This window comes from Labeo rohita, chromosome 5 (genome assembly GCF_022985175.1).
Source record: "Labeo rohita strain BAU-BD-2019 chromosome 5, IGBB_LRoh.1.0, whole genome shotgun sequence".
Classification (NCBI taxonomy): domain Eukaryota; kingdom Metazoa; phylum Chordata; class Actinopteri; order Cypriniformes; family Cyprinidae; genus Labeo; species Labeo rohita.
Window position 1 is genome coordinate 13431131 of NC_066873.1, and position 22473 is coordinate 13453603.

General features: G+C 40.8%; 2 protein-coding genes and 1 pseudogene across 7 annotated transcripts in view; 2 read left to right on the plus strand and 1 right to left on the minus strand.

Annotated features, from left to right (window-relative positions):
- gpsm1a (G protein signaling modulator 1a) lies at positions 1-21825 on the minus strand. 4 transcript variants are annotated; one of them, XM_051110708.1, is made up of 4 exons: positions 21781-21825; positions 18403-18476; positions 1020-1350; positions 1-924 (listed from the first exon to the last, which is right to left on the minus strand). In XM_051110708.1, exons 3-4 carry the CDS (start codon positions 1329-1331, stop codon positions 739-741), a joined length of 498 nt encoding a protein of 165 aa, XP_050966665.1. In that variant the 5' UTR covers positions 1332-1350; positions 18403-18476; positions 21781-21825; the 3' UTR covers positions 1-738. The 4 variants fall into 4 exon arrangements, with proteins under 4 accessions (XP_050966665.1, XP_050966667.1, XP_050966664.1 ...); XM_051110710.1 differs by lacking the exons at positions 18403-18476; positions 21781-21825 and adding an exon at positions 8537-8561; XM_051110707.1 differs by lacking the exons at positions 18403-18476; positions 21781-21825 and adding an exon at positions 1895-2263.
- Positions 10960-13917, plus strand: LOC127165800 (uncharacterized; annotated as a pseudogene).
- Positions 17111-22473, plus strand: part of LOC127165798 (uncharacterized) — a 25266-nt gene continuing 19903 nt past the window's right edge. For 2 of the 3 annotated variants that reach the window (XM_051110703.1, XM_051110705.1), the window contains exons 1-7: positions 17111-17331; positions 17948-18033; positions 18127-18533; positions 18685-18792; positions 20928-21038; positions 21164-21672; positions 21785-21885. In XM_051110703.1, the coding sequence (XP_050966660.1) occupies positions 17957-18033; positions 18127-18533; positions 18685-18792; positions 20928-21038; positions 21164-21672; positions 21785-21885 (1313 nt within the window). In that variant the 5' untranslated portion in view covers positions 17111-17331; positions 17948-17956. The remainder of the gene's footprint in view (positions 17332-17947; positions 18034-18126; positions 18534-18684; positions 18793-20927; positions 21039-21163; positions 21673-21784; positions 21886-22473) is intronic. The other variant, XM_051110704.1, reaches the window with a different exon arrangement.

Genomic DNA, 22473 nt, shown 5'->3' on the forward strand with positions numbered 1-22473 from the left:
TAAAACATCACTTTTATTCCAATGAAACAAAAAGCCATGTTAAACAGTGCACCTTGAAATGAGTCTATCCACTTTGCACAGACTAACAGTACGCACTTTTTAATGCTAAAGATGGATTTAGCCTTTCTTAAACCTTCTGAAAGAAGTCTGTTACTATTAGTATAACTTATATTACTTATCAGCAGAATTAGACAACCGAATGAACTGATCCATGAGCCATATAACTTCAGTGTCATGCCAAATACAATTGCGCCCATCTGTTGGGAATCAGTTCATTCATATTCAGTGTGTGCTGAAACACACTTTCCACTTGAGTTAAATGAACACGCACCTGCTTGGAGATTATGTGCCGCCGTTGTTTGTCACACCGATCTATATTGTGCTGTGTGACAGTAGTTAGTAATATTATCCTTGGAAAGCATCATGTTATTCATTTTCCATGGTATTGCTTTGCTTGAAATCTGCACAAACACTTTTGTCAAAGAACAATTGTTGGAACATACAAACAGGTGAGTGTTTCCATTCCCTCCGAATCACATCTGTCGGGTTTGGATTCACCTCAGGGTATCTCGACTGTAAAAATACGAAACGATTCGACATGATATAATCCTACTAATTAAAATAAACCTATATTACTCCCCCCTAACCCCAGCCTCGGAAGATCTCGCAAAATGTGCAGCCAGAGAGTCAGAGTTTGCAGAAGACTTTGTGGAAGTCGCATCAGAAGTGCCACAGTCTCTAGCTCGAGCCCTCAGAGGTTTCGGACTTATAATTTAAGTCTGTTTCATCCTTTTCATCAGAAGGAAAAGAAACCCGTTGTTCATCCATGCGTTTGGATTGCACTCTCTGAATTAGGCTGAAGAAGTCCTCATCTGGGTCTGGTGCTGGTGGCAAAGAGCACCTCTGATCGTTGATTCTGGAGGACTGGAGGGGGACAGAGGTGAGAAAGTTCACAATATGCAAACAGAGGAACTCTGAGTCTCGCATCTGATATTGAATTTCAATTTCTACTGTGTTACCTGATACTTTATGAGCATGTTGAAAAACTCATCACTAGGTTCCGGTGGACTACATGCCTCGCACAAGTGTCCCACATTGTTCTGTGCTATCCTGATGCCCAGCCGGTCCCCTATACTGGCTCTCTGGTCGTCCAGTCTGCGGCCCTGCGAACTGGCTATCAGGTCAAAGAACTCCTCTGTCTGGGTAAGGGAGATGAGGGAGGAGGCTCCAGACAGTAAAGGGGACTGGGGCATGGAGGACTGGGGCCCAGACGAGGCCTCTTGGGCCTGGGCGTTGGGCTGTTGAGGGTGCTGGCAGCGCCGGTTCTCCATGCCGCTGCTTCTAGGGTCTCTGAGCACAGTGAAAGGGCAGACCTCATTAGAGGTGACTGGGACTTACCCTTAAAAAAATACAGAGCAGAAAATTAAACATTCATGCAGTGGTTAATGAAATTGCTTGTTATGATTTTTGATTCTGAAGCACATGTTGAAACAGAATGTAAGTAACCATTTCAGAAAGTGTCAAACATAACAGACAGCGTTTTGTTTTCACAGAGTGATGCAAATATGACGTAAAAACTGTATTTAGATTATTAAACATGTTTAAACTTAGCAACTTTTTTTAAAGCAGACTTGCTTCTGTAAGTTTGCGAAATTTATCTGGCAAATTAACTTATTTTAGAGTTAGAGTGATGCATAAACTGCAGACCAGCAAAGTTTGAATGAACTGACAATTTTAAATACATTTTGTATTAAAAGTAGCACAAAAGAATAAGAGTAAATAATCTTAAGAAATTCTAATTTTAAAAATAAAAGTAACATCACATAAAACATGAGATATTTGACTAGAAATGCATGACATATTTTACATATGACAAAGTTTTAAAATGACTTACAGTTTTATCCTTTTCAAAAAATCCCAAAACAATAAAGTTCACAAAGGCGCTCTCTACAGGGACTTCATCTGAGAACAGCCATACAGCAATTGCCACAGACTCTGGCACTAAATGATTTTCTTGGCAGACATGACACGCAGACCTTTCTCTCCCAAGACTGAACCGTACATGTTAGTGAACGGCTTGCAAATCTTAAAAACATTAAAAAAAAGAAAATAAATAGAAGAAAAAAAGCCTTATATTCCAGCAGAAATGAGGATGACTTCCCTATCTTCCACACCCAGGTTTCCTGTGTGCTTGGCTGTCTGTTTTTCGAGGGGGAGAGGGAGAGAAAGGGAGAGTGAGGGGGGAGAGAGATAGAGAGAAATGGGGCGCAGTTGCCCCTCTCCGCTTACATCATGGTTGCTATAGGAACTGGAAATCGGCTTCCAAATCTCGCTCCCGTTGTTCGCTCAAACACAGACATATACACACCAACAAAAACACACACTGTCTGGTGCACACACACACTGGCTTGCATTCCTGCATTGTTGAGTTCCATTCATTGCCTCCTGGGGGATCAGTTGCCTCTCTCTTTCCACAGTCAGGAAAACTAGAGCACAATTATACCAGGATACAGTGGCCAAGATTACTGATGTATCTGTCATTTTCATGTCTTTGTTTCAAGCGATGCTGAGCCACTGTCAGCAAAGGACGAGGAGGAGGGGGGTCGCTTGGAAGCTACCATAAGGAGGAGGCAATAACCAATGATTCTGGGATAAACCAAAGCAACATAATGTTGCCTGGGGCCCTTCGTCTGAAATGAATGGATGAATGCCACTCCATTTAGAATTCCCCAGGGGGAATAGAGCAGTCTTTCTTGGGATTCCCTCCAGTCCAGCTCCATGTGCCAGCCAGCAGGCAGCTACGAGAACAGCTCCAGTTTATCAGTGCTCTCCACTACTCTCTACTTCAGTTCACTACATTGCATGTGCAGTAGCAGGCAGTTCATTGACAGAGTGTGTGTGTGTATATATATATGTATATATATATATATATATATATATATATATATATACACATATACATACAGGGGTGCACATAAGTTTTCCAGTCTGGTTGTCATGAAAGCACCTGGACATCTGGTTTGGTGCTCACACTGTTAAAAAAAAATAATAAATAAATAAAAATAAAATAATAACAATAATAATAATAATATATTTTTTTATAAAATAAACAAAATGTGTGTCTGTGAATGAAATGTCACAGTTTTGCATTTTGCTCTGATATTATAGTCAGTTGATCTAAAATGGTAACTGCATTAACAGCTGTCAACCATGAGTGGTCTGAACTTGTTTACCCAGTGCATTTTTTTATTTTGGTCATGTATGCACACTGGCACACACTTACACCCAGGTGCGTCTCAATAAAATAGAATATTGTGAAAAAGATTGTTTATTTCAGTAATTCAACTCAAATTGTGAAACTTGTGTATTAATCAGCGTGACTGATCAGCGGTTACAAAATATGTTACCTGCAGTTATTGCTTCAAAAAGGGGTCACATCAGATACTAAAAGCACACATACTTTTACACCTCCAAATATTTAACACTGGATAATTTTTCTCAATAACTAAATGACAAAATATATATTTTTGTCTTGTTTGTTTGATTGGATTCTCTTTGTCAACTATAAGGACTTGTGTGAAAATCGGATGATATTTTGTGTTATTTTTATGCAGAAATATAGAAAAGTCTAAAGGTTTAACAAACTTTTAAGCAGCACTGTATATATGTGTGTGAGTGTGTGTGTGTGTGTGTGTGTGTGTATGTATAGAGAGAGTGAGAGAGAGAGAGAGGGGTAAAGAGAGGTAGATTGAAATAATCTGTTTCAGTGTTTCCTGGGCCTGCAAAGAGTTCCTCTAAAACCCTCCACCTCTCCAGCTCCACCTGTCTAGATCTGCTTTGGGATTTATATATGCCTATTTATGCAGCACCAGCATCAAAGTAGCATGTCTGTTAATCAGTTGACCATATGCATGGATTACTTCCTTGCTTTAGACAAGCCAGCTCAGTCATTTCCGGTCAACTGTACTATGCCGTAATAGGTGTGTCCTTTGCTCGTTTTCTCTACATAATCCATTCATAATTTGAAGAAAAGTTTTGTTTGTCAAGAGGACCAAACTTCCATATAAACCATTTCACAAACAAATGTAATCCACTGCATCTTCAGCGGCTCAGATGTCGGGAGTAAATGACGACCACTACGTTCATTATTACATCCAGCAACACAACACCTCAATCGCTCAATCGGAGATATTCTTGTGTAACTTACATCCCTGCTCCGGCATCGAAAAAAAGAGGGCGGACTGTTACAGCTGATCTGAGGCAAAACGCTCATGTCAATCAACTATCATGGGAGCGGCCTCTGTGAGTGTGACGCCACAACGACAGGCATTTGAGAATGGAAAAAGTGAGCTTAGCATCCGATGACCCCTTTAAATGATTCAGACTAAATTCAGAGTAAAAAAACTACAGCAGTAACAAGTTTGTGTTGGTTGAATATAGGCTATTTAATAGCTTTTACAGTTCAAGTAAAACTTGATGTTATGTAGTTATGTAAAAAGATGTAGTAGATGTAAATATAAAATATTTCAAATTTATATTGATTCATATTGAATGCATTATTTAATTCCTATACCATTAATATTTAACTTATTTAATTTGTAGTGACCCATAAGTATTTAAATAATTCACCCTTCACCCATTTTTTCATCTCGACTTTAAGAATGAAAAGTGAATCTTTGAAGTGAATTTTACTGCACAGCTGTAGAGTTGAAAAATAATAAAGTCTTTAAAATATTACAAGATTTTAAAAATGTGTTCATGACTATGAAGAAAAGTTATTGATTATCAAGAATACTATTAAGATGTCACTGAAGAGAAGCATCGTTAGTTACATTAGCCTAAACAGTTATGATAGTGTTTAGCTGTCAGTATTTAAATGCACAACTATGTGTCTAGGTACTCTTCTGGGATTTCCACATGAAACTGAACGTTCATGGCGCTATCATTGTTTACGATGTTGCAGTTATTATTTTTCTCAGTTTCTGATAAGAACGAGACGGGAGAGGAGTCTCAGGAGTCTCCACTTATATATAGCACATATAAAATGAGCTTCACCAGAAGTTTACGAGCTGGCTTATCATTATGCGGAAGTTCTAAAGAACGCTCCGTGCATATGGTCAATTGGCAGTAACAAGTCCATACAGAAGTATCATCAGTGTGCATAGGACATCTAGTCAACCAAGACTATATACACTATAGACAAAGTGCAGGACAGTTTTGTCTGCCGACCTGCAAGACGTTGGCAGTCTCGAATTTTAATTTTGTCTGTATTTTTTTTTCTACTTTGACATTACAATACTACAAAAAGAAATCTGTTAATAAAAATGTAACAGAAGTTTAAAAATCCTTTGCACAACAGAATCATATCTCACTAATGACAACAACAAGGAACAAACAACAAAGGAATTAGTGTGAACCTCCTCAAAAGTTGTTAAAAACAGCTAAATCAGCCAGGACTTCATCTCGACACGGATAAGAAATCTTGTTGCCGGATCCAATAAAAATACAACTTGCATTTATTGTTTGCATAGTCTAAAGGAACTAGTCACGAGATAGGAAAATTTATTTTATTATAAAATGTAATTTTAATTTACTAGCCTGTTACTCTATTCATTGTATTTAGCACACTAAATAGGTCCTGTAAAGTTAATTACACTGTATCACTTAAACCTGGGCAAACAGAGTGCCAGTCACAGAGACGGTCACAATTAACAAAGCTTCCAGGTGATTTAAAATATGTTATCATCCAACATAATGGCAAATAGGTTTTTCAACAAATGTAAGTCAATATTTGCATAAATCCTGCATTGTTCTGCAAAATTACATATGCTGACACTGTTGTATCCATTAACGTGTAAAAAAAAAAAAAAAAAATCACAGATGTTTTGTATAGGGCAAGTGAGACCCACACAAAAATGCCCTTCCGGTGATTTGGCTCTCATAAAATATATATTTGTGAAACCTCATGTCGCTATTAAGCCAACAAGGTCTTTACGGTCTTTAGACGAACCGCTGGAGTGAGAGCAAACATCACCTGTCTTTTTAAATGCACTGCCAGAAGGAAGCTTTTCAACCATCCATTAGGTAAGTGCTCTGCCAAACAGGAAAATCCATCAGCTTTTGTGAACAAAGCCATTGAGCCATACTTGCCCATTCAGCTATCACTCTCCATTCATACACAAAGGCGTCATAGATGGATTCAAACTTTCCACAGACAATATCTGATACAGCATATGTTACAGCATTGTGCAAACAAATGCATCTATTTGAGAGCATACTCTGTTAGTGTATCCAAATTTAGAAAGGCAGAATTACTTATTGCGCTCTTTATATAAATTATATCTATAATCTATAAATAAACACTGTGCTAATATTGAATGGCTGTAAGGGCAAGAACACACAGTTGTTGAACCACCCAGCATGACTGTGCAGGATGCCTGCACATTTGCACCTGGGTCCCCCCAATTAGATGCCTATTATTATCACAGCTACTGTAAACACTTTGAAACATTATCCAGTTTGTTTTTAAAGTAATGCTTTGTATTTTTGTTTTATATTTTGTCAGGCAAATCATGCATTATGTCATTTCAAGCTTAAAGGGGTGATTCAACCAAAAATGAAAATTCTGCCATTAATTGATCACCCTCATGTCGTTCCAACCCGTAAGACCTTCATTCCTCTTTGAGACTATGGAGGGTCAAAAGGCTCTTGAACTTCATCTAAAATATCTTAATATGTGTTCAGAATATGAACGAAGGTTTGGAATGACATGATGGTGAGTAATTACTAATGACAGACTTTTCATTTTTTGGTGAACTACCCCTTTAATTATGTAGCTGTGTTACGAAACTACAAAATGATAATCAGAAGCATATCCTGATTATATTCCCCCTTTCACACCCTTACTTTCCTGCCACTGCTCCACTACCCTATTGCAAAAAGTTTCCCAAATATTCTATTTTCTATTCTCTTTTTATTCAACTTATCTCTTTTTTCTTTTTCTCACAGTGTTTCACAGATAGTGTTGCAGACACAAGTGGACTAGCACAATTTCACGATTTTATAAATTGACCATCTTACATCCTTTGAAGCAGCCAATCCATGTCTGCCTATTTCCGAAAGGAGCAATAACAATAGCACCCATGTCTGACAACTGTTCCCAGCAGGAAGCACCCATGGCCAGATTGTTCACTCTGGGATTATCTGTATCTGCTTCTTCCATAAGGAAGAGGCAGGTACAGAAAGGGCGATCACAGGCTTGTCTATTTCAGGAGCTCCAAGAGTATAAGCCTCAGGCCTACTTGAGACAGAGAGCACCCAAGTCTGTTAAGCCCTCACAGACATCACCTGTGCTGGAGTATTACTCACAGGAAGCACCCATGTCCCTGTGTTCACCACGGGGAGCTCCCATCCCCAGATTGTTCACTGTGGGATTATCTATACCTGCCTTTTCCACAAGGAACATTAGTCTTCAGAAAGGGCGATCACAGCGCTCATGTCTATTTCAGGAGCGCCAGGGCTATAAGCCTCAAGCCTCCTTGAGACAAAGAGAACCTGAGCCTGTTAAACTCCCTCGGAGATCACCTGTGCCTGAGGGTTCCCCACAGGAGTGTTCCTCAGAGAGAGCACCTATGCTTGAGTGTTTCTCTCAGGGAACACCAGCTGAGACCACACAGGAAGAACCTGTGTTTGAAAATTTCCCAGAGCCCATGCCCAAGCTGTTCACCCTGGGAATATCTATACCCATCTTATCCACAAAGAATGGAACAATGGAACCCTACAGCTCCTCATCTAATAAGGCTCCCAAGGCTACGAAAGAACCACCCATGCCTGAATGTTTTCCAAAAGAAGCACCCATGCTTGAGTGTTCTCCAAAAGAAGCACCAATGCCTGAGTGTCCTCCAAAAGAAGCACCCATGCCTGAGTGTTCCTCAGAAGAAGAACCTATGATTGTGTGTTCCCCAGAGGATGAATCCATGCTTCCACCACATCCATGGTTCCAACCCTCTTTGTGAAGGCAGCAAAACCCTCATGCCCCTCAGTCATGACCATGGCATCTGGGACAAAGTGCTCCGAGTCCTTACCCAAGAGCACATCCATCGTTCCAGCCCAGTTTGTGGAGGCAGGAGAACCCTCATGCCCCTCGACCACAACCATCACATCTGGGGCAAAAAGCTCAGAGACCTCACCCAAGTGCGCACCCATGGTTCCACCCCCCAGCCTGCACATTTGCACCTGGGTCCCCCCAATTAGATGCCTATTATTATCACAGCTACTGTAAACACTTTGAAACATTATCCAGTTTGTTTTTAAAGTAATGCTTTGTATGTTTGTCTTACATTCTGTCAGGCAAATCATGCATTTAGTGAATATTGCATTATGTCATTTCAAGCTTAAAGGGGTGATTCAACCAAAAATTAAAATTATGCCATTAATTGATCACCCTCATGTCGTTCCAACCCGTAAGACCTACGTTCCTCTTTGAGACACAAATTAGGATTAGGATATTTTTGATGAAATTCGAGAGCTTTCTGACCTCCATAGACAGCAAGGGTCCTACAACAGTCAAGGCACGAAGTGTAGTAAAGACTCAGGCACCCATGCTGAGACCATGGCATCTGGGACAAAGAGCTCTGAGGCCTCACCCAAGAGCACATCCATCGTTCCAGCCCAGTTTGTGGAGGCAGCAGAACCCTCGTGCCCCTCCACCACAACCATCACATCTGGGGCAAAGAGCTCAGAGGCCTCATCCAAGTGCGCAACCAAGTTCCAACCCCCTTTGTGGAGGCGGGAGAATGCTTATGCCCCTCAATCACCACCATGGCATCTGGGGCAAAGAGTACAGAGGGTTCAACCAAGAGTGCATCCATGGTTCCAGCCACCTTTGTGGAGGCAGCAGAACCCTCATGCCCCTCGACAACAACCATCACATCTGGGGCAAAGAGCTTTGAGGCATCACAATTTAGAGAAGCAGTCATCTAACTAATTTGTATATGAGCATTAGTAAGAAAATATCTGTGTATTAGTAAGAAATTATCTGTTCATCTGTACAAAAAGATCTGTGCATTTGTAAAAATAAATAAATAAATAAATGAAAAAAAAAGTTCTATTAATTTCTTTGTTCATTTATCAATGATAATATATTGACATCACTATAATATAAATGTGCCAGACTGAGCCATTTTCAGATCACATTTCACAATTTTTACAACAATCATAAACAAACAAAAAAAAAAAAAAAAATCAATTTTATCAGTATTTGTCATAAACACACTACTTATCATAGCTGTATCCCATCTAGCCTTAACCATTGTTTTCACTGCTTTTAAGAAAGTTTAGATCTTGAAAAAAAGTTCAAAAAAGTTCATTAGCATCTCAACTGTTCAGACAAGGGGCCTGTACCATGATGGCAGTTGAACAATATATATATAAAAGCGCTATCTGTTGGTTCATTGTGTACGATGTTCTTCCAAGTCCAACCAATCTGCTGTGTTGTGGCTTATCAGACACCGCTGCATGCCAGCTATGTAACAAGAGAGGCACACTGGAGCACATCCTTAGCTGCTGTCCGAAGGCCTTGAGTGAAGGGTGGTACCGCTGGCGTCATGATCAGGTACTCAGGGCTCTGGCAGACATAGTCAGCACGGCAATCATTAACTGCAAATACCAGCACACCCCCAAGAAGTCCATCACCTTCGTTAGAGCTGGGGAGATGGCACAACAACGGCAAAGTCCACCTGGAGGGCTTCTCAACACTGCTCAAGACTGGAAACTCCAAGTCGACCTGGGGAGACAGCTCAAGTTCCCAGAATACATCTTGTCCACTTCATTGCGCCCAGACATGGTGATAACATCTGACGCATCAAAGCAAGTGGTCCTGGTCGAGCTCACTGTCCCCTGGGAAGACAGAATGGAGTAGGCCCACGAGCGTAAGAGGGCCAAATACGCCAAGATAGTGGTGGAATGCCGTAACAAAGGCTGGAAAGCTCGTTGCGAGCCAGTTGAGGTTGGGTGTCGGGGCTTTGCGGGTCAATCTTTACCCCGCACTCTTAAACTCCTTGGAGTAAAAGGGCAGCTGTGCAGAAGAGCCATCAAAACCATCATAGAGGCTGCTGAGAAGGCCTCAAGATGGTTATGGATCCAGAGGGGGGGATCTGTGGAGTAGTGGGCAACTTGGACACAAGTCGGGGGCTGATCACCCCCGGCTGGGTCGCCCGAGCGAGGGTGTTTGATGATCAAAGACCCGAAACACCCTATGACCTCGGGTTCATCACTGATGATGTGTCCAAGTAGCACCATGTGGTGTATTGGAGAACTATTGTATCTGGCTTTGCCAGTGACCGCCGGGAAAGACTGGATGACCACCATGAATAGGATGGTGACGACTGGAGAGACAGTTGACTGCTCGGAAAGACGGCAACCGGGGCAGCAAGGGCTAGCACCCCAAACTGCAGCTCCTGTGAAGGAGCACCCAAAATAAGCTACGACGAACCCTCCCAAAGCATACCCCCAGGGATTCCCGAGAGGGGGGGGGAGAATGAGAATCCCAAACGGTTAGATTTACTGGTAACGACCCTAGATAACGGACATTCGATAAAGAGCACATTCTGCATCTGCGGCAAGGTTTGCAAAAACCCAATAGGTCTGAAAATCCATCAGACCAAGATGGCCTGCCTGAAGGGAGGACGAGTAAGGCAACGCACAGGTATAGTGGCACACACCAGTAATAAAGTGCTTGTCACTGACCCTGGTCAGATGGAGGAGGAGCCAGGCCCGGAGTCACCCCACAGTGCCCGGAACCTCCAAGCTGCACCAGTCCCCCTGCAGAGCGGAAAACCAGAACACCGTTGGGTGAAGTGGCCTGCTGCCAACAGCAAGGAGTGGCCCCAGCTGGATGAGGACATAGATAAGATCATGGAGATAACATCAAAGGGCGACGTAGACTACAAACTCCTGGCTATGTGCACCTTTATAACGACCATCGGTGCAGAACGGTTCGGGGTGGCAGAATGGCCAACAGGTAGCAAATCAGCAAGACCCAATCGGCGGGAGCACAAGATAAGCCAGCTGAGGCAGGAGCTGAAAACCCTTAAGCGCAGGTTCAGAACTGCAAATGAGGAGGAGAGAAGTGCCTTGTCTGAGCTCAGGAAGATCTTGAGAACAAAGCTTGTCACACTCAGACGAGCCGAGTGGCACAGAAAGAAAGGAAAAGAGAAGGGCAAGAAGCGCAAGGCATTTATCAACAACCCGTTCAGCTTCACCAAGCGACTTTTGGGACAGAAGAAGAGCGGCAACTTGTCGTGTCCTGTAGAGAAAATCAATCACCACCTCAACATCACCTTCGGTGACCCTTTAAGGGAACAAGAGCTGGGCCCTTGCGAGGCATTGGTTAAGCCGCCAAAGCCCTCGGTCAAGTTTAACACCTCAGAGCCCACCCTGAAAGAGGTCAAGGAAGCAGTGATGGCTTCCAGATCAAGCTCCTCTCCAGGACCCAGTGGAGTCTCATACAGAGTCTACAAGCAGTGCCCCAAGGTCCTCGTGCGACTCTGGAGGATCATTAAGGTGATCTGGCGAAGGGGAAGGGTTGCTGCCTAATGAAGGTCAGCCGAAGGAGTCTGGATTCCTAAGGAAGAAGAGTCCAGTAACATTGAGCAGTTCCGCATCATCTCGCTGTTGTCCGTGGAAGGGAAGATCTTTTTCAAGATATTGTCCCAACGGCTAATGGAATTTCTCCTGAAAAACGATTACATTGATACCTCAGTGCAGAAGGGGGGAGTCCCAGGTGTACCGGGATGCCTGGAACACACTGGAGTGGTAACCCAGCTGATCAGGGAGGCAAGGGAAAGTAGAGGAGACTTGGCAACACTCTGGCTGGACCTCACAAATGCCTATGGATCCATTCCTCACAAGCTTGTCGAAATTGCATTGACAAGACATCATGTGCCAGAGAATATCACCAACCTCATTTTGGATTATTACAACAACTTCCTACTGAGGGTAACATCGGGATCGTCAACATCTGCCTGGCAACGTCTGGAGAAGGGTATTATAACAGGCTGTCCCATCTCAGTGCCACTCTTCTCCCTTGCTATGAACATGATTGTGAAATCAGCAGAGGTGGAGTGTAGAGGACCTTTATCAAAATCTGGCACTCGTCAACCCCCCATAAGAGCCTTTATGGACGACCTCACGGTGACGACAACCTCTGTTCCCGGCTGCAGATGGCTACTCCAGGGGCTAGAAAGACTTGTCTCTTGGGCGAGGATGAGCTTCAAGCCTGCCAAATCCAGGTCTCTGGTCCTGAAGAAAGGCAAAGTGGTTGACCGGTTTCGCTTTGCCATAGGAGGGACACCAATTCCATTGGTGACGGAAAAATCTGTCAAGAGCCTGGGCAAGGTTTTTAACAGCTCCCTAAGAGACACAGATGCACTACAACAAACTAGGGCTGATTTGACAACATGGCTTGCAGCAATTGACAAGTCGGGGCTACCTGGAAAATTTAAAACCTGGATCTATCAACATGGAGTTCTACCAAGGATTCTTTGGCCCCTGCTTGTCTACGAGACGCCCATATCCACTGTGGAGAAGCTCGAACGTACCATCAGTCAGTTCCTCCGGAGGTGGCTTGGACTCCCTCGATCCCTCAGCAGCATTGCCCTGTATGGCCATTCCACCATGCTGCAGCTTCCCATCAGCGGCCTGTCAGAAGAGTTCAAGGTCACACGCGCCAGAGAGTTGATGATGTACCGGGACTCCTCTGACAAAAAGGTTGCTTCGGCAGGAATCCTGGTGAAAACCGGAAGAAAGTGGAAGGCACAGGAAGCAGTCAACAGAGCTGAGGCACGGCTGCAGCATAACGTCCTGGTTGGTAATTCTGCAGTGGGCCGAGCAGGACTAGGCAGCTTTCCCAAACCCCGCTATGACAAGGCTAGAGGAAGGGAGAAACGCCAAATGGTGCAGGACGAGGTAAGAGCAGAGGTGGAAGAAGATCGCAGGATCAAGATGGTGGCCATGTACCAGCAAGGCGCCTGGACAAGGTGGGAGCACGCTGAACAGCGTAAAGTCACCTGGTCAGAGCTCTGGAGACGCGAACCCCAGCACATCAAGTTCCTTATACAATCTGTGTACGATGTTCTTCCAAGTCCAACCAATCTGCATGCCAGCTATGTAACAAGAGAGGCACACTGGAGCACATCCTTAGCTGCTGTCCGAAGGCCTTGAGTGAAGGGCGGTACCGCTGGCGTCATGATCAGGTACTCAGGGCTCTGGCAGACATAGTCAGCACGGCAATCATTAACTGCAAATACCAGCACACCCCCAAGAAGTCCATCACCTTCGTTAGAGCTGGGGAGAAGGCACAACAACGGCAAAGTCCACCTGGAGGGCTTCTCAACACTGCTCAAGACTGGAAACTCCAAGTCGACCTGGGGAGACAGTTCAAGTTCCCAGAATACATCTTGTCCACTTCATTGCGCCCAGACATGGTGATAACATCTGACGCATCAAAGCAAGTGGTCCTGGTCAAGCTCACTGTCCCCTGGGAAGACAGAATGGAGGAGGCCCACGAGCGTAAGAGGGCCAAATACGCCGAGATAGTGGTGGAATGCCGTAACAAAGGCTGGAAAGCTCGTTGCGAGCCAGTTGAGGTTGGGAGTCGGGGCTTTGCGGGCCAATCTTTACCCCGCACTCTTAAACTCCTTGGAGTAAAAGGGCAGCTGTGCAGAAGAGCCATCAAAACCATCATAGAGGCTGCTGAGAAGGCCTCAAGATGGTTATGGATCCAGAGGGGGGATCCGTGGAGTAGTGAGCAACTTGGACACAAGTCGGGGGCTGATCACCCCCGGCTGGGTCACCCGAGCGAGGGTGTTTGATGATCAAAGACCCGAAACACCCTATGACCTCGGGTTCATCACTGATGATGTGTCCAAGTAGCACCATGTGGTGTATTGGAGAACATTTAAAATAAATTATTTATAATAACTGTTAAACTAAAATTGAATTAGTAATAATAATATAAATCACATATTAATTATATAAATAATATAAAATAACTTTAAGTAATTAGCATCTTTAATTTGGAGCAAGAGAAACTGGGGGATTGACTTTTTTGTGTCAGACGTGTCACTTTGCTCACATCTGATTGGTCCAATGTCAGTTTTAGATCTCTAACCCAGAACATAACCTGCCCCAGAGCAGGTTATCCATGGAGTGTAAGTGACTATGGCAATGAACACTGCTAAAAGCCAAGCCACTTTCATGGTACCTAAAACCCAGGATTGGTGCGAACTAAACTGAAACTTACCTGGTTAGCCAGCTAATCCGGCTTCATGGTACAGGCCCAAGGTGTTACATTTGGTAGTATAAAACACTCGCACGACAAAAAAGAAATGCTGGAAATAGATTTTTAACTCTTTACCAATAAACTAGCAGACACATACCAAATAACCAACAAGAACAGACAGAGACAAAGGGAGAACTAAGGGTTTAAGCACACGAAGCAAACAAAGGAACTGATGAGTTCATTAACAAGACACAGGTGGATATAATGATGTCTAAAGATAACTCAGGAAAACTAGGTCACAGGGAGAAGAACTAAAATCAATGAAAACAGAACATATTAGACATGTTACACAAGGTAGACGAACTCTTGTTTACGAAACTTTGGGCTTTTAAAAAAAAAAATATATGCGTACAGAGTTTTGATATTTTTGTAAAGGTTTTGCTGTCAATTTGGTGTATGGAAGTAGGCCTAGGCTAATTTATTTAACCTCAACAACATACACTGTACTGTTAACCGGTGACGTTGTTCACATGGAGCATGAAAATCACCTGAAAACAAGTTCAAATGCATTTTGATCTTTCATGGAAAACATATTTTAATAGAAGATTGTTCTGTGCTTTCAGGAGCGACAGACAAAAAATGTCTACAACAAAGGCAACAGGGAAAGTTCACAATTTCAACGTTTCTGATGGGAACTTCTGACTTTAGGAAGTACAGGCGAAGTGAAGAAGCTCATTAAATAATGTCTTATGTATTTTTCAGAATATATTTCACTGTCAGAGTCCTGTCCGGTCTGCCCGCCACCAGAGGTCGCCTTGCCATCATATTGACACTCACACTACACAGATTGTTGCACTACACCCTGGGCTACATTTCCCATGTTCCACTGCACGGATTGCACTTGCACCTGCAGTCAATCAGGCACACTATAAGACCCAATCCCAATTCTATTTTCTACCCCTTTGCCTACCCCTCGCCCCTTCCCCTTGCCCCTTGAAACGAAGTGGAAAGGGGAAGGGTAAAAAATTTCCCCCTAAGAAATGGGTCACCACTACTACATTGTCATACGTCATCATACGTTGTTGCTAGCTCCTAACGTTACATCAGAGGATATGAACCATCCCTATACAGAATATAAGTTACAAAAATGTTGTCATGTTGCAAAAAGTACGAATAGCGTAAGCACCGTTCATTTACATGTACACATATGGCCATAAGCAAAACAAAACAATGCGTTACCACATGTGTGGTTAAAGCAAATTGCCTTGCCACTGGACTTTCAAATTTGTTTCTAACATGCAGTCAAGTCACCGGGTATATGACATAAAAATATATTTTCTAATATTGTGCAATCAGTGCTATCCTCTAGCAAACTTTAGTGATTTTTTGCAAAAGTTTCTTTACAGAACATCACCGTAAACACAAACACAAGATTGAAGGTAATATACATATAATGAAAAATTGTCATAAAAATCCTTATTAATGGCAAAAATTACTTACATTTATGGATCTGCTTGCTGGAGTGAGCAGCCATGTTGGAAATTTCTCTTGGCCCTTCGTTTGAAGTGAGGTCCCAAAAAATCTTCGTTTGGAGGGCTATCTAGCCCTTCCCCTTCCCCCTACCCCTCCAACCAAAAGAGACTTGAGACACCCCTACCCCTACACGTGAACGCACCAAAAGTAAGGGGAAAGTGTAGGGGTAAGAGGTAGAATTGGGATTGGGCCTAAATAGTCACCATCATTCTGGGTTTCTTGCTTTTGTCGCGCTCCTCGTAATAGCAACATTACAGAGCAATTTTCAGTTTCATAGTCGAGTTACGTCTTGTTTCTTGTTTAGTCATCCGTGTCTTGATCCTAGCCTAGTTATCTCATCTTGTCTGGCTGCAGTCTGCCCTGGACTTTCTGCCTGTCCTGGATTAACCTGGATAAAGTTTTTAAATATTTTGTGCTGTAAAAATAGCCTAGATATTTTTTTTAATCAATTGTTTTCATCAAAACTGCCAGATATGTATATTTGGACATAAAAATAAGATCATTTCAACTACTTGATTTTGTTTCCACACACGAGGTGGCCCACAACCCTGGTGAAAAAAACAGCATATGCTGGTAGGTATGTTTTGATGCTGGAATGCTGGTTAGGTAGGTTTTGATGCTGGTTTAAGCTGGTCCTTTGCTGGTTTATGCTGGTCCTTAGCTGGTTTATGCTGGTCCTTTGCTGGTTCATGCTGGTCCTTAGCTGGTTTATGCTGGTCCTTTGCTGGTTCATGCTGGTCCTTAGCTGGTTTATGCTGGTCCTTAGCTGGTTTATGCTGGTCCTTAGCTGGTTCATGCTGGTCCTCGACCAGCAACATGACCAGCAAAAACCGGCAAAGGACCATCTTAAACCAGCATCAAAACCTACCTAACCAGCATCCCAGCATCAAAACATACCTACCAGCATATGCTGTTTTTTTCACCAGGGAACGGCGGGAGAATTTTACAAAAAGAGAATCCTTATCTCGCCATTATTTAATACTACCAAACATTTAAGCATTTTACATATTAAAGTTGGCCACAATATGTGGATTACGATTAAGCTCAGAATGTGAGGAAACGTGGTCACGACGAGTATGTTTGTGTTCAAACCGTAACAATGAGAGACTGACAGTGACGCTGAGAACGGTATGTCATTTAGAAACCATATACTTAACACGAGTCTTGCAGAAACTTGCAGGGGCAGGTTGTATAAACAAGTTAACCAATTGGTTAACTTGTTTTCTGGATTAACCTAATCTACATTTTTATGTAATCAAAAAAAAAAAAAAAAAAAAAAAAAAAAAAAACCCCGACCATTATGTCATAAAGAAACGAAATTGGATGACGAACTTGTAAGATCATTCTAAACCTTTTATGCAACAGCCCCTGCTCTTGGTTGTTGTGTAATTACAGCGCTCTAGCGTCAGTGTCCATAACTGCGTTTATGGAGTCTGTTACCAGGAGCTTTAATATCAACAAAGTCACTGACAGACCGTACGAGTAGCTCAAGTGACCGTGCTCTTGCAAATTTAAGGGTAGGATGGATTTATCTTGTTAAATATAGTTGATGATATATAATCGTTTAGTCTGTTTTTATTGATTTATGCGATCTGGTATTTTCAGGGCTTTGGGTTAAACTCGGTCCAATTCATGTAGTTAATAATAGGCAACAATATAAAATCAGCCACTACGGCAATTTTAGCCATAACATACTTGTTATTTGAATGTGACTGATTTGAACAAATAAATAATAAATTATATCTTACATAGGATTTGCTATTTCAGTTATTTGAATAAGCCTAAAAGAAACAGTAAAATGCCTAATTACATATGATTTCGTATTCTGTGCACACTCTGATTGCCATAGAGAAAGTGTTATATTTGATTTCATAGCTGTATAGAGCAAAATTTCTAGGGTAATTATATACATAAAATAAAAAAAAATGCAAAACTGTATTAAAACATTATATAAAATACATACACTCTACTTGCAAGCATATAAAATGAAAATAACAGACATGTGTCATCCATAAATGTATTATTTAAAATAAATTATACTATTTTATAATATGTAATAGTTACATTATGTTTCTGTAACATATTTTAGACTTTATTTAATCTGTGTGAAATTATCATTTGATTTATTTTCAGAAACACAGCATGCAAGACACTGCATCAAAGCGTCTTGGGGCAAACATGGATGCATCATCAAGTTATTTAGATAGATTCCGTTACAGGTGAATATTTCATTTTTATACATTTTAAAATAATTTTATAATTTTTCGATCACTGAAGGGTTTTTGTACGAAGAGTTAAAATCTCATTTTCAGTCCACTTAGGATCACGTCAGAGTGTGACTCATCCGCTGTGCCACATTCAGGATGTACTTTCCTCCTGGGCTCTTTAAATATAGTTGATCCATATAAATCTGTGCAAAAAGGATTTTGCAAAGAGCATTTATCAAACAAACCTAAAACGAACGCGTCAAAGACACCTCAAGTTCTGCTGACTATGAGTCATTCCCAAAAGTTTCCACAAGATGACACTCTTTCGCCAAAATTAGACTCACTATCTAGCGCAGAGCTTTTGAAGAAAAATTTACCTACATCCAAAGCCTTACACAGTCTACGAATGAAGATCCAGGAACAGAAGCTGAGGAGAGAGATTCAAACACCAGCACCTGGGGAGAAAGATCAGCAACATCTTACTAGAAAAATTTGCAGGGTGACAAACAAAGGTCTGCACTGTCACTGAACTTTATGGTATATGCAATTATGGACATGTATTTAAAAAAAGATATAGAGGTAACATATCAATTAGATGACGTATAACTGCAAGTCTGTGTTAAATTAAATTACTATGTAATTTGATGTAATCTCTTCTGCTAGAAGCAAAAGCATCATCAGGTACACGTGGAGTAATCAGATTGCCTGTAAGGAAAAACGCTGTAAGCTGTTCTTCACCTAATGCAGACTACCAAAGATCTGATCTCCGAGGTGAGACTCGTGAGGAAACTATTTAATATAATGCTTCCTGACCCAGAATATAACATAAAAATATCTCAGAGGTTTCAAGGCACCTTGGCCTACTAAATGCCTTATGTAAGAGAATAGAACAATTCAATTAAGCACTGAAACTACACTCTCGGGTAAAAAATTATACAAAAACTGTACCTTATAGGGATACAACGCCTTGTCACTGGGGCACATCTTTGTACCTTATTTGACCCTAAAAGGTTCACATTAGTACCTTAATGGTATAGATTACTACACTAATAAAGAGCACAATCTTGTACTGGGCTTAAAACAACCCAGCGACTTGGTTGTTTTGACCCATCGGTTGGATTAAATGTTTAAACTAACCTTCTGGGTAGTTTTATTTAACTCAATATTTGTTTTAAAATTACTGTATGGTTGGATTAAAATCAACTCAAAATAGATTGTAAATTAAAAATGAGACACAATTAACTAGAGGCATCAGCAATAATCAAAAGATGAACATTTATTAATAAGCAATTTAACAAATGTTTAATATTTAATTATTATTTATCCATCTTATTAATAAACATTTATTTATTGAACATACATGCATCAAGTTTTTTAGATGCATTCCGTTACAGGTGAGGTTACACGTACAGGTTAATTTCCGACCTATTTTGGGTTCATTTAAAGCAAGAAATATAGTCATTTTTAAGCAATAGTTGAGTTAACTTAAACTTTTAACCCATCTGCTGGGTTGAACCCGATAGCTGGGTTTGTCCATATTTCACCCACTGCTGGGTTGTTTTTAACCTAGCATTTTTTAGGAGTGTGAATAAATTATAATTAAATAATAAACATTTTCAAAATTGCTTATTAATACATTTTCACCTTTTGATTATTGCTGATGTCTCTATTACAACCTATTTGGGGTTTATTTTAAGCCAGTCATATAGTAATTTTTAAATAATACTTGAATTAAATAAAACTATCCAGAAGGTTGGGTTAAATGTTAAAATGTTTCTGGAACAACTCAATCGCTGGCAACAACCCACCAGCATTTTTTTTTTAGAGTATATTCATTTTTGTACTCTATTTTTTAGAGTGGATTTATTTATCTAATTATAACAAATATATTTAAATGATATGAGGTAAAATGCGAACTGAATTTAAAGTTTCGGACACTTAAATGCATTTTATTTACAATTAAAGGAGAAGTCCACTTCCAAAACAAAGATTCACATATAATGTACTCACCCCCTTGTCATTCAAGATGTTCATGTCTTTCTGTCTTCAGTCATAAAGAAATTGTTTTTTGAGGAAAACATTTCAGCATTTTTCATCATATAATGGACTGATATGGTGCCCTGATTTTGAACTTTCAAAATGCAGTTTAAATGCGGCTTCCTCGGCTGGGATCATTTACAACCGCATTGGGATTGTTTGAAGCTGCATTTAAATTGCATTTTGGAAGTTCAAAATTGGGGCATAATTTCTTTACGACTGAAGAAAGAAAGACATGAACATCTTGGTTGACAATGGGGTGAGTACATTATATGTGTATCTTTGTTTTGGAAGTGGACTTCTCCTTTAAATGAAAATGTAGTTTAAATTTATGTTTTTATATTTAAATTTGTAATTTAAACAAGGACCCACTTAAGTACATCTTTAAATGTAATATCATAATTCTATTGTCTTTTATTTAATTAACATATTATGTACAAGTAATGTTTCTTCAGGATTCTTTCAGGATTTGAAGTACACTGCAAGTGCACATTCAATACATTCTTTTTCACAAGAGAAGGTACTATGTGCAACTTTCAGGGGTACATGAAGTACAAATGTGTCCTTTTAATTACAGGAATAGTTCACCCAAAAATCAAAACTTCCAAGATGTGGATTAGTTTGTTTCTTCATTGAAACAGATTTGGAGAAATCTTTGGATAAGTGTTTGCAAGAAACAAATCTAGCATTAAGGCATTTTGACTCTTATTTTAACTTCACAAGACAATTAATGGACTGGAGTTGTGTGAATTACTCATGGACTATTCAGATACAAAAGATACAAAAGTGTCAGAAACAAGCCACTGTACCCTTAAAAAAGGTACAATTTTTGCACTTCTTTTTTTACCTTTTTCTTTCTAACCACGCAGCAGAGCACTCTACGTACATATCCGCCTGGAGGAAAGCCCAAGGGCTTGTGAAACTAATTTTGAACTCACCTTGCAGTGCTGTTTCACAGGCTGAAAGAGTCAGCATTAAGGGTAGGCCGTAATTCAATTGCACTGAGTGGGCACACAGTATCAGACTCAGCATCTTATGCATACTTATGTCATATTTAGCGTTCTTCGAAATTTGCTCCGTTCTAATGCATGCCTTTTCTTCATAGATCAGAACAAGAAGGCTCCTGTTTTGAATGCTCAAACAAATGGAGACATAAGTTCAAACCAAAAGGATGAGAATTCATCTAAGAAGCATCCCAGCTCATTGAGGTCTCAAGCTCAAGTCTTGTATTCGCCAGCACCTGGAAAGACATTCATAAGCCGTGCAGTTTCCTCATACCCAGTCAAAGCAGTTCTGTTGGCACACAGAAATCTTCACCCACAAAATTCCACCTCAGAAGTGTTTGCTAAAAACTACGACATTACAAAGACAACAAAAGTTGCAGGTAAAGAAAATGAAAGCCAGACGAAATCAAACAGCAAGCCTAGACATAACATCCAAGAGGTGTGTGAATATATGCATCACCAGGCCATCGAGAGAAGGAGAAAGGTGCTGCAAATGAGAAAAGAAGCACAGCGAGAGGACAAGAGGAAGCAAAGGAATATGCATGAAGTAGTTAAGCAACAAAGGCAAGCGCTCCACAGGGCCAAGAGAGAACAGCAACAGGGGTACAAGGTATGTAAATGAATGTTGTCTAGAAAAAGCAAATGTTCTTACCTAGACAAATGAAGAATTTAAGGACCTTCATGCTGTTGCAATAATGAGATAAAAATGTGCACTTACACAGAACGGAAGCAGTTCCGAGGAGAAGAGGAGATGTGCTCATGTACCTGACTCAACTGAAGAACAACTGTCTGTCTTTCCTAGACAGAACCAAAGTGTGACAGTGTGAGTCCACTGCAGAGCCCACTCTACCTTTTCTCAACCTCAAGAGGGCAGTATTGAGTCAGCAAGGGTTTAAATCACAGAAATAGACACAATACGTGACCAAATGTACAGTATGTGGACATGAAACACCACACCCATATGTGCTTGTTGAGCAATTCATTAAAAAACTTAAGGATTATTAGTAAATAAATTTGAACTTAATTTTTAGGTAGCAAACAGGATAAAGAATTGCAATGCAAGTTCAATCAAACTTAATTGAAATGTAAAGAAATTCATATACCTGTAATGTTAGACTATAAAATGTATAAAAAATTAAAGATGGGTGGATAATTTATGATCATTATCTTTCTTATATGCTGACTTGGTGCTGAAGAACCATTTCTTATTATTATCAATGTTAAAAAAATATTTGTTGGTGAAATAATATTTTCATGGAAACCATGATACACTACTTTTCAAAAGTTTGGGTAAGTAAGATATTTAAATGCTAAAATTAATCAATACCAGGGTCGGAAATTAACGAGGGCTTGTGGCAAAAATGCCAAAGTGGCAAACAAAAATGTCCCTGCACAATTAAACAATGTATTA

Coding starts and splice junctions, on each gene's coding strand:
- gpsm1a (XM_051110708.1), bottom strand. CDS start 1,331: ATGGAGAACCGGCGCTGCCAGCACCCTCAACAGCCCAACGCCCAGGCC. Junction 925..1,019: donor ACATGCTCATAAAGTATCAG/GTAACACAGTAG, acceptor GTCCCCCTCCAG/TCCTCCAGAATCAACGATCA.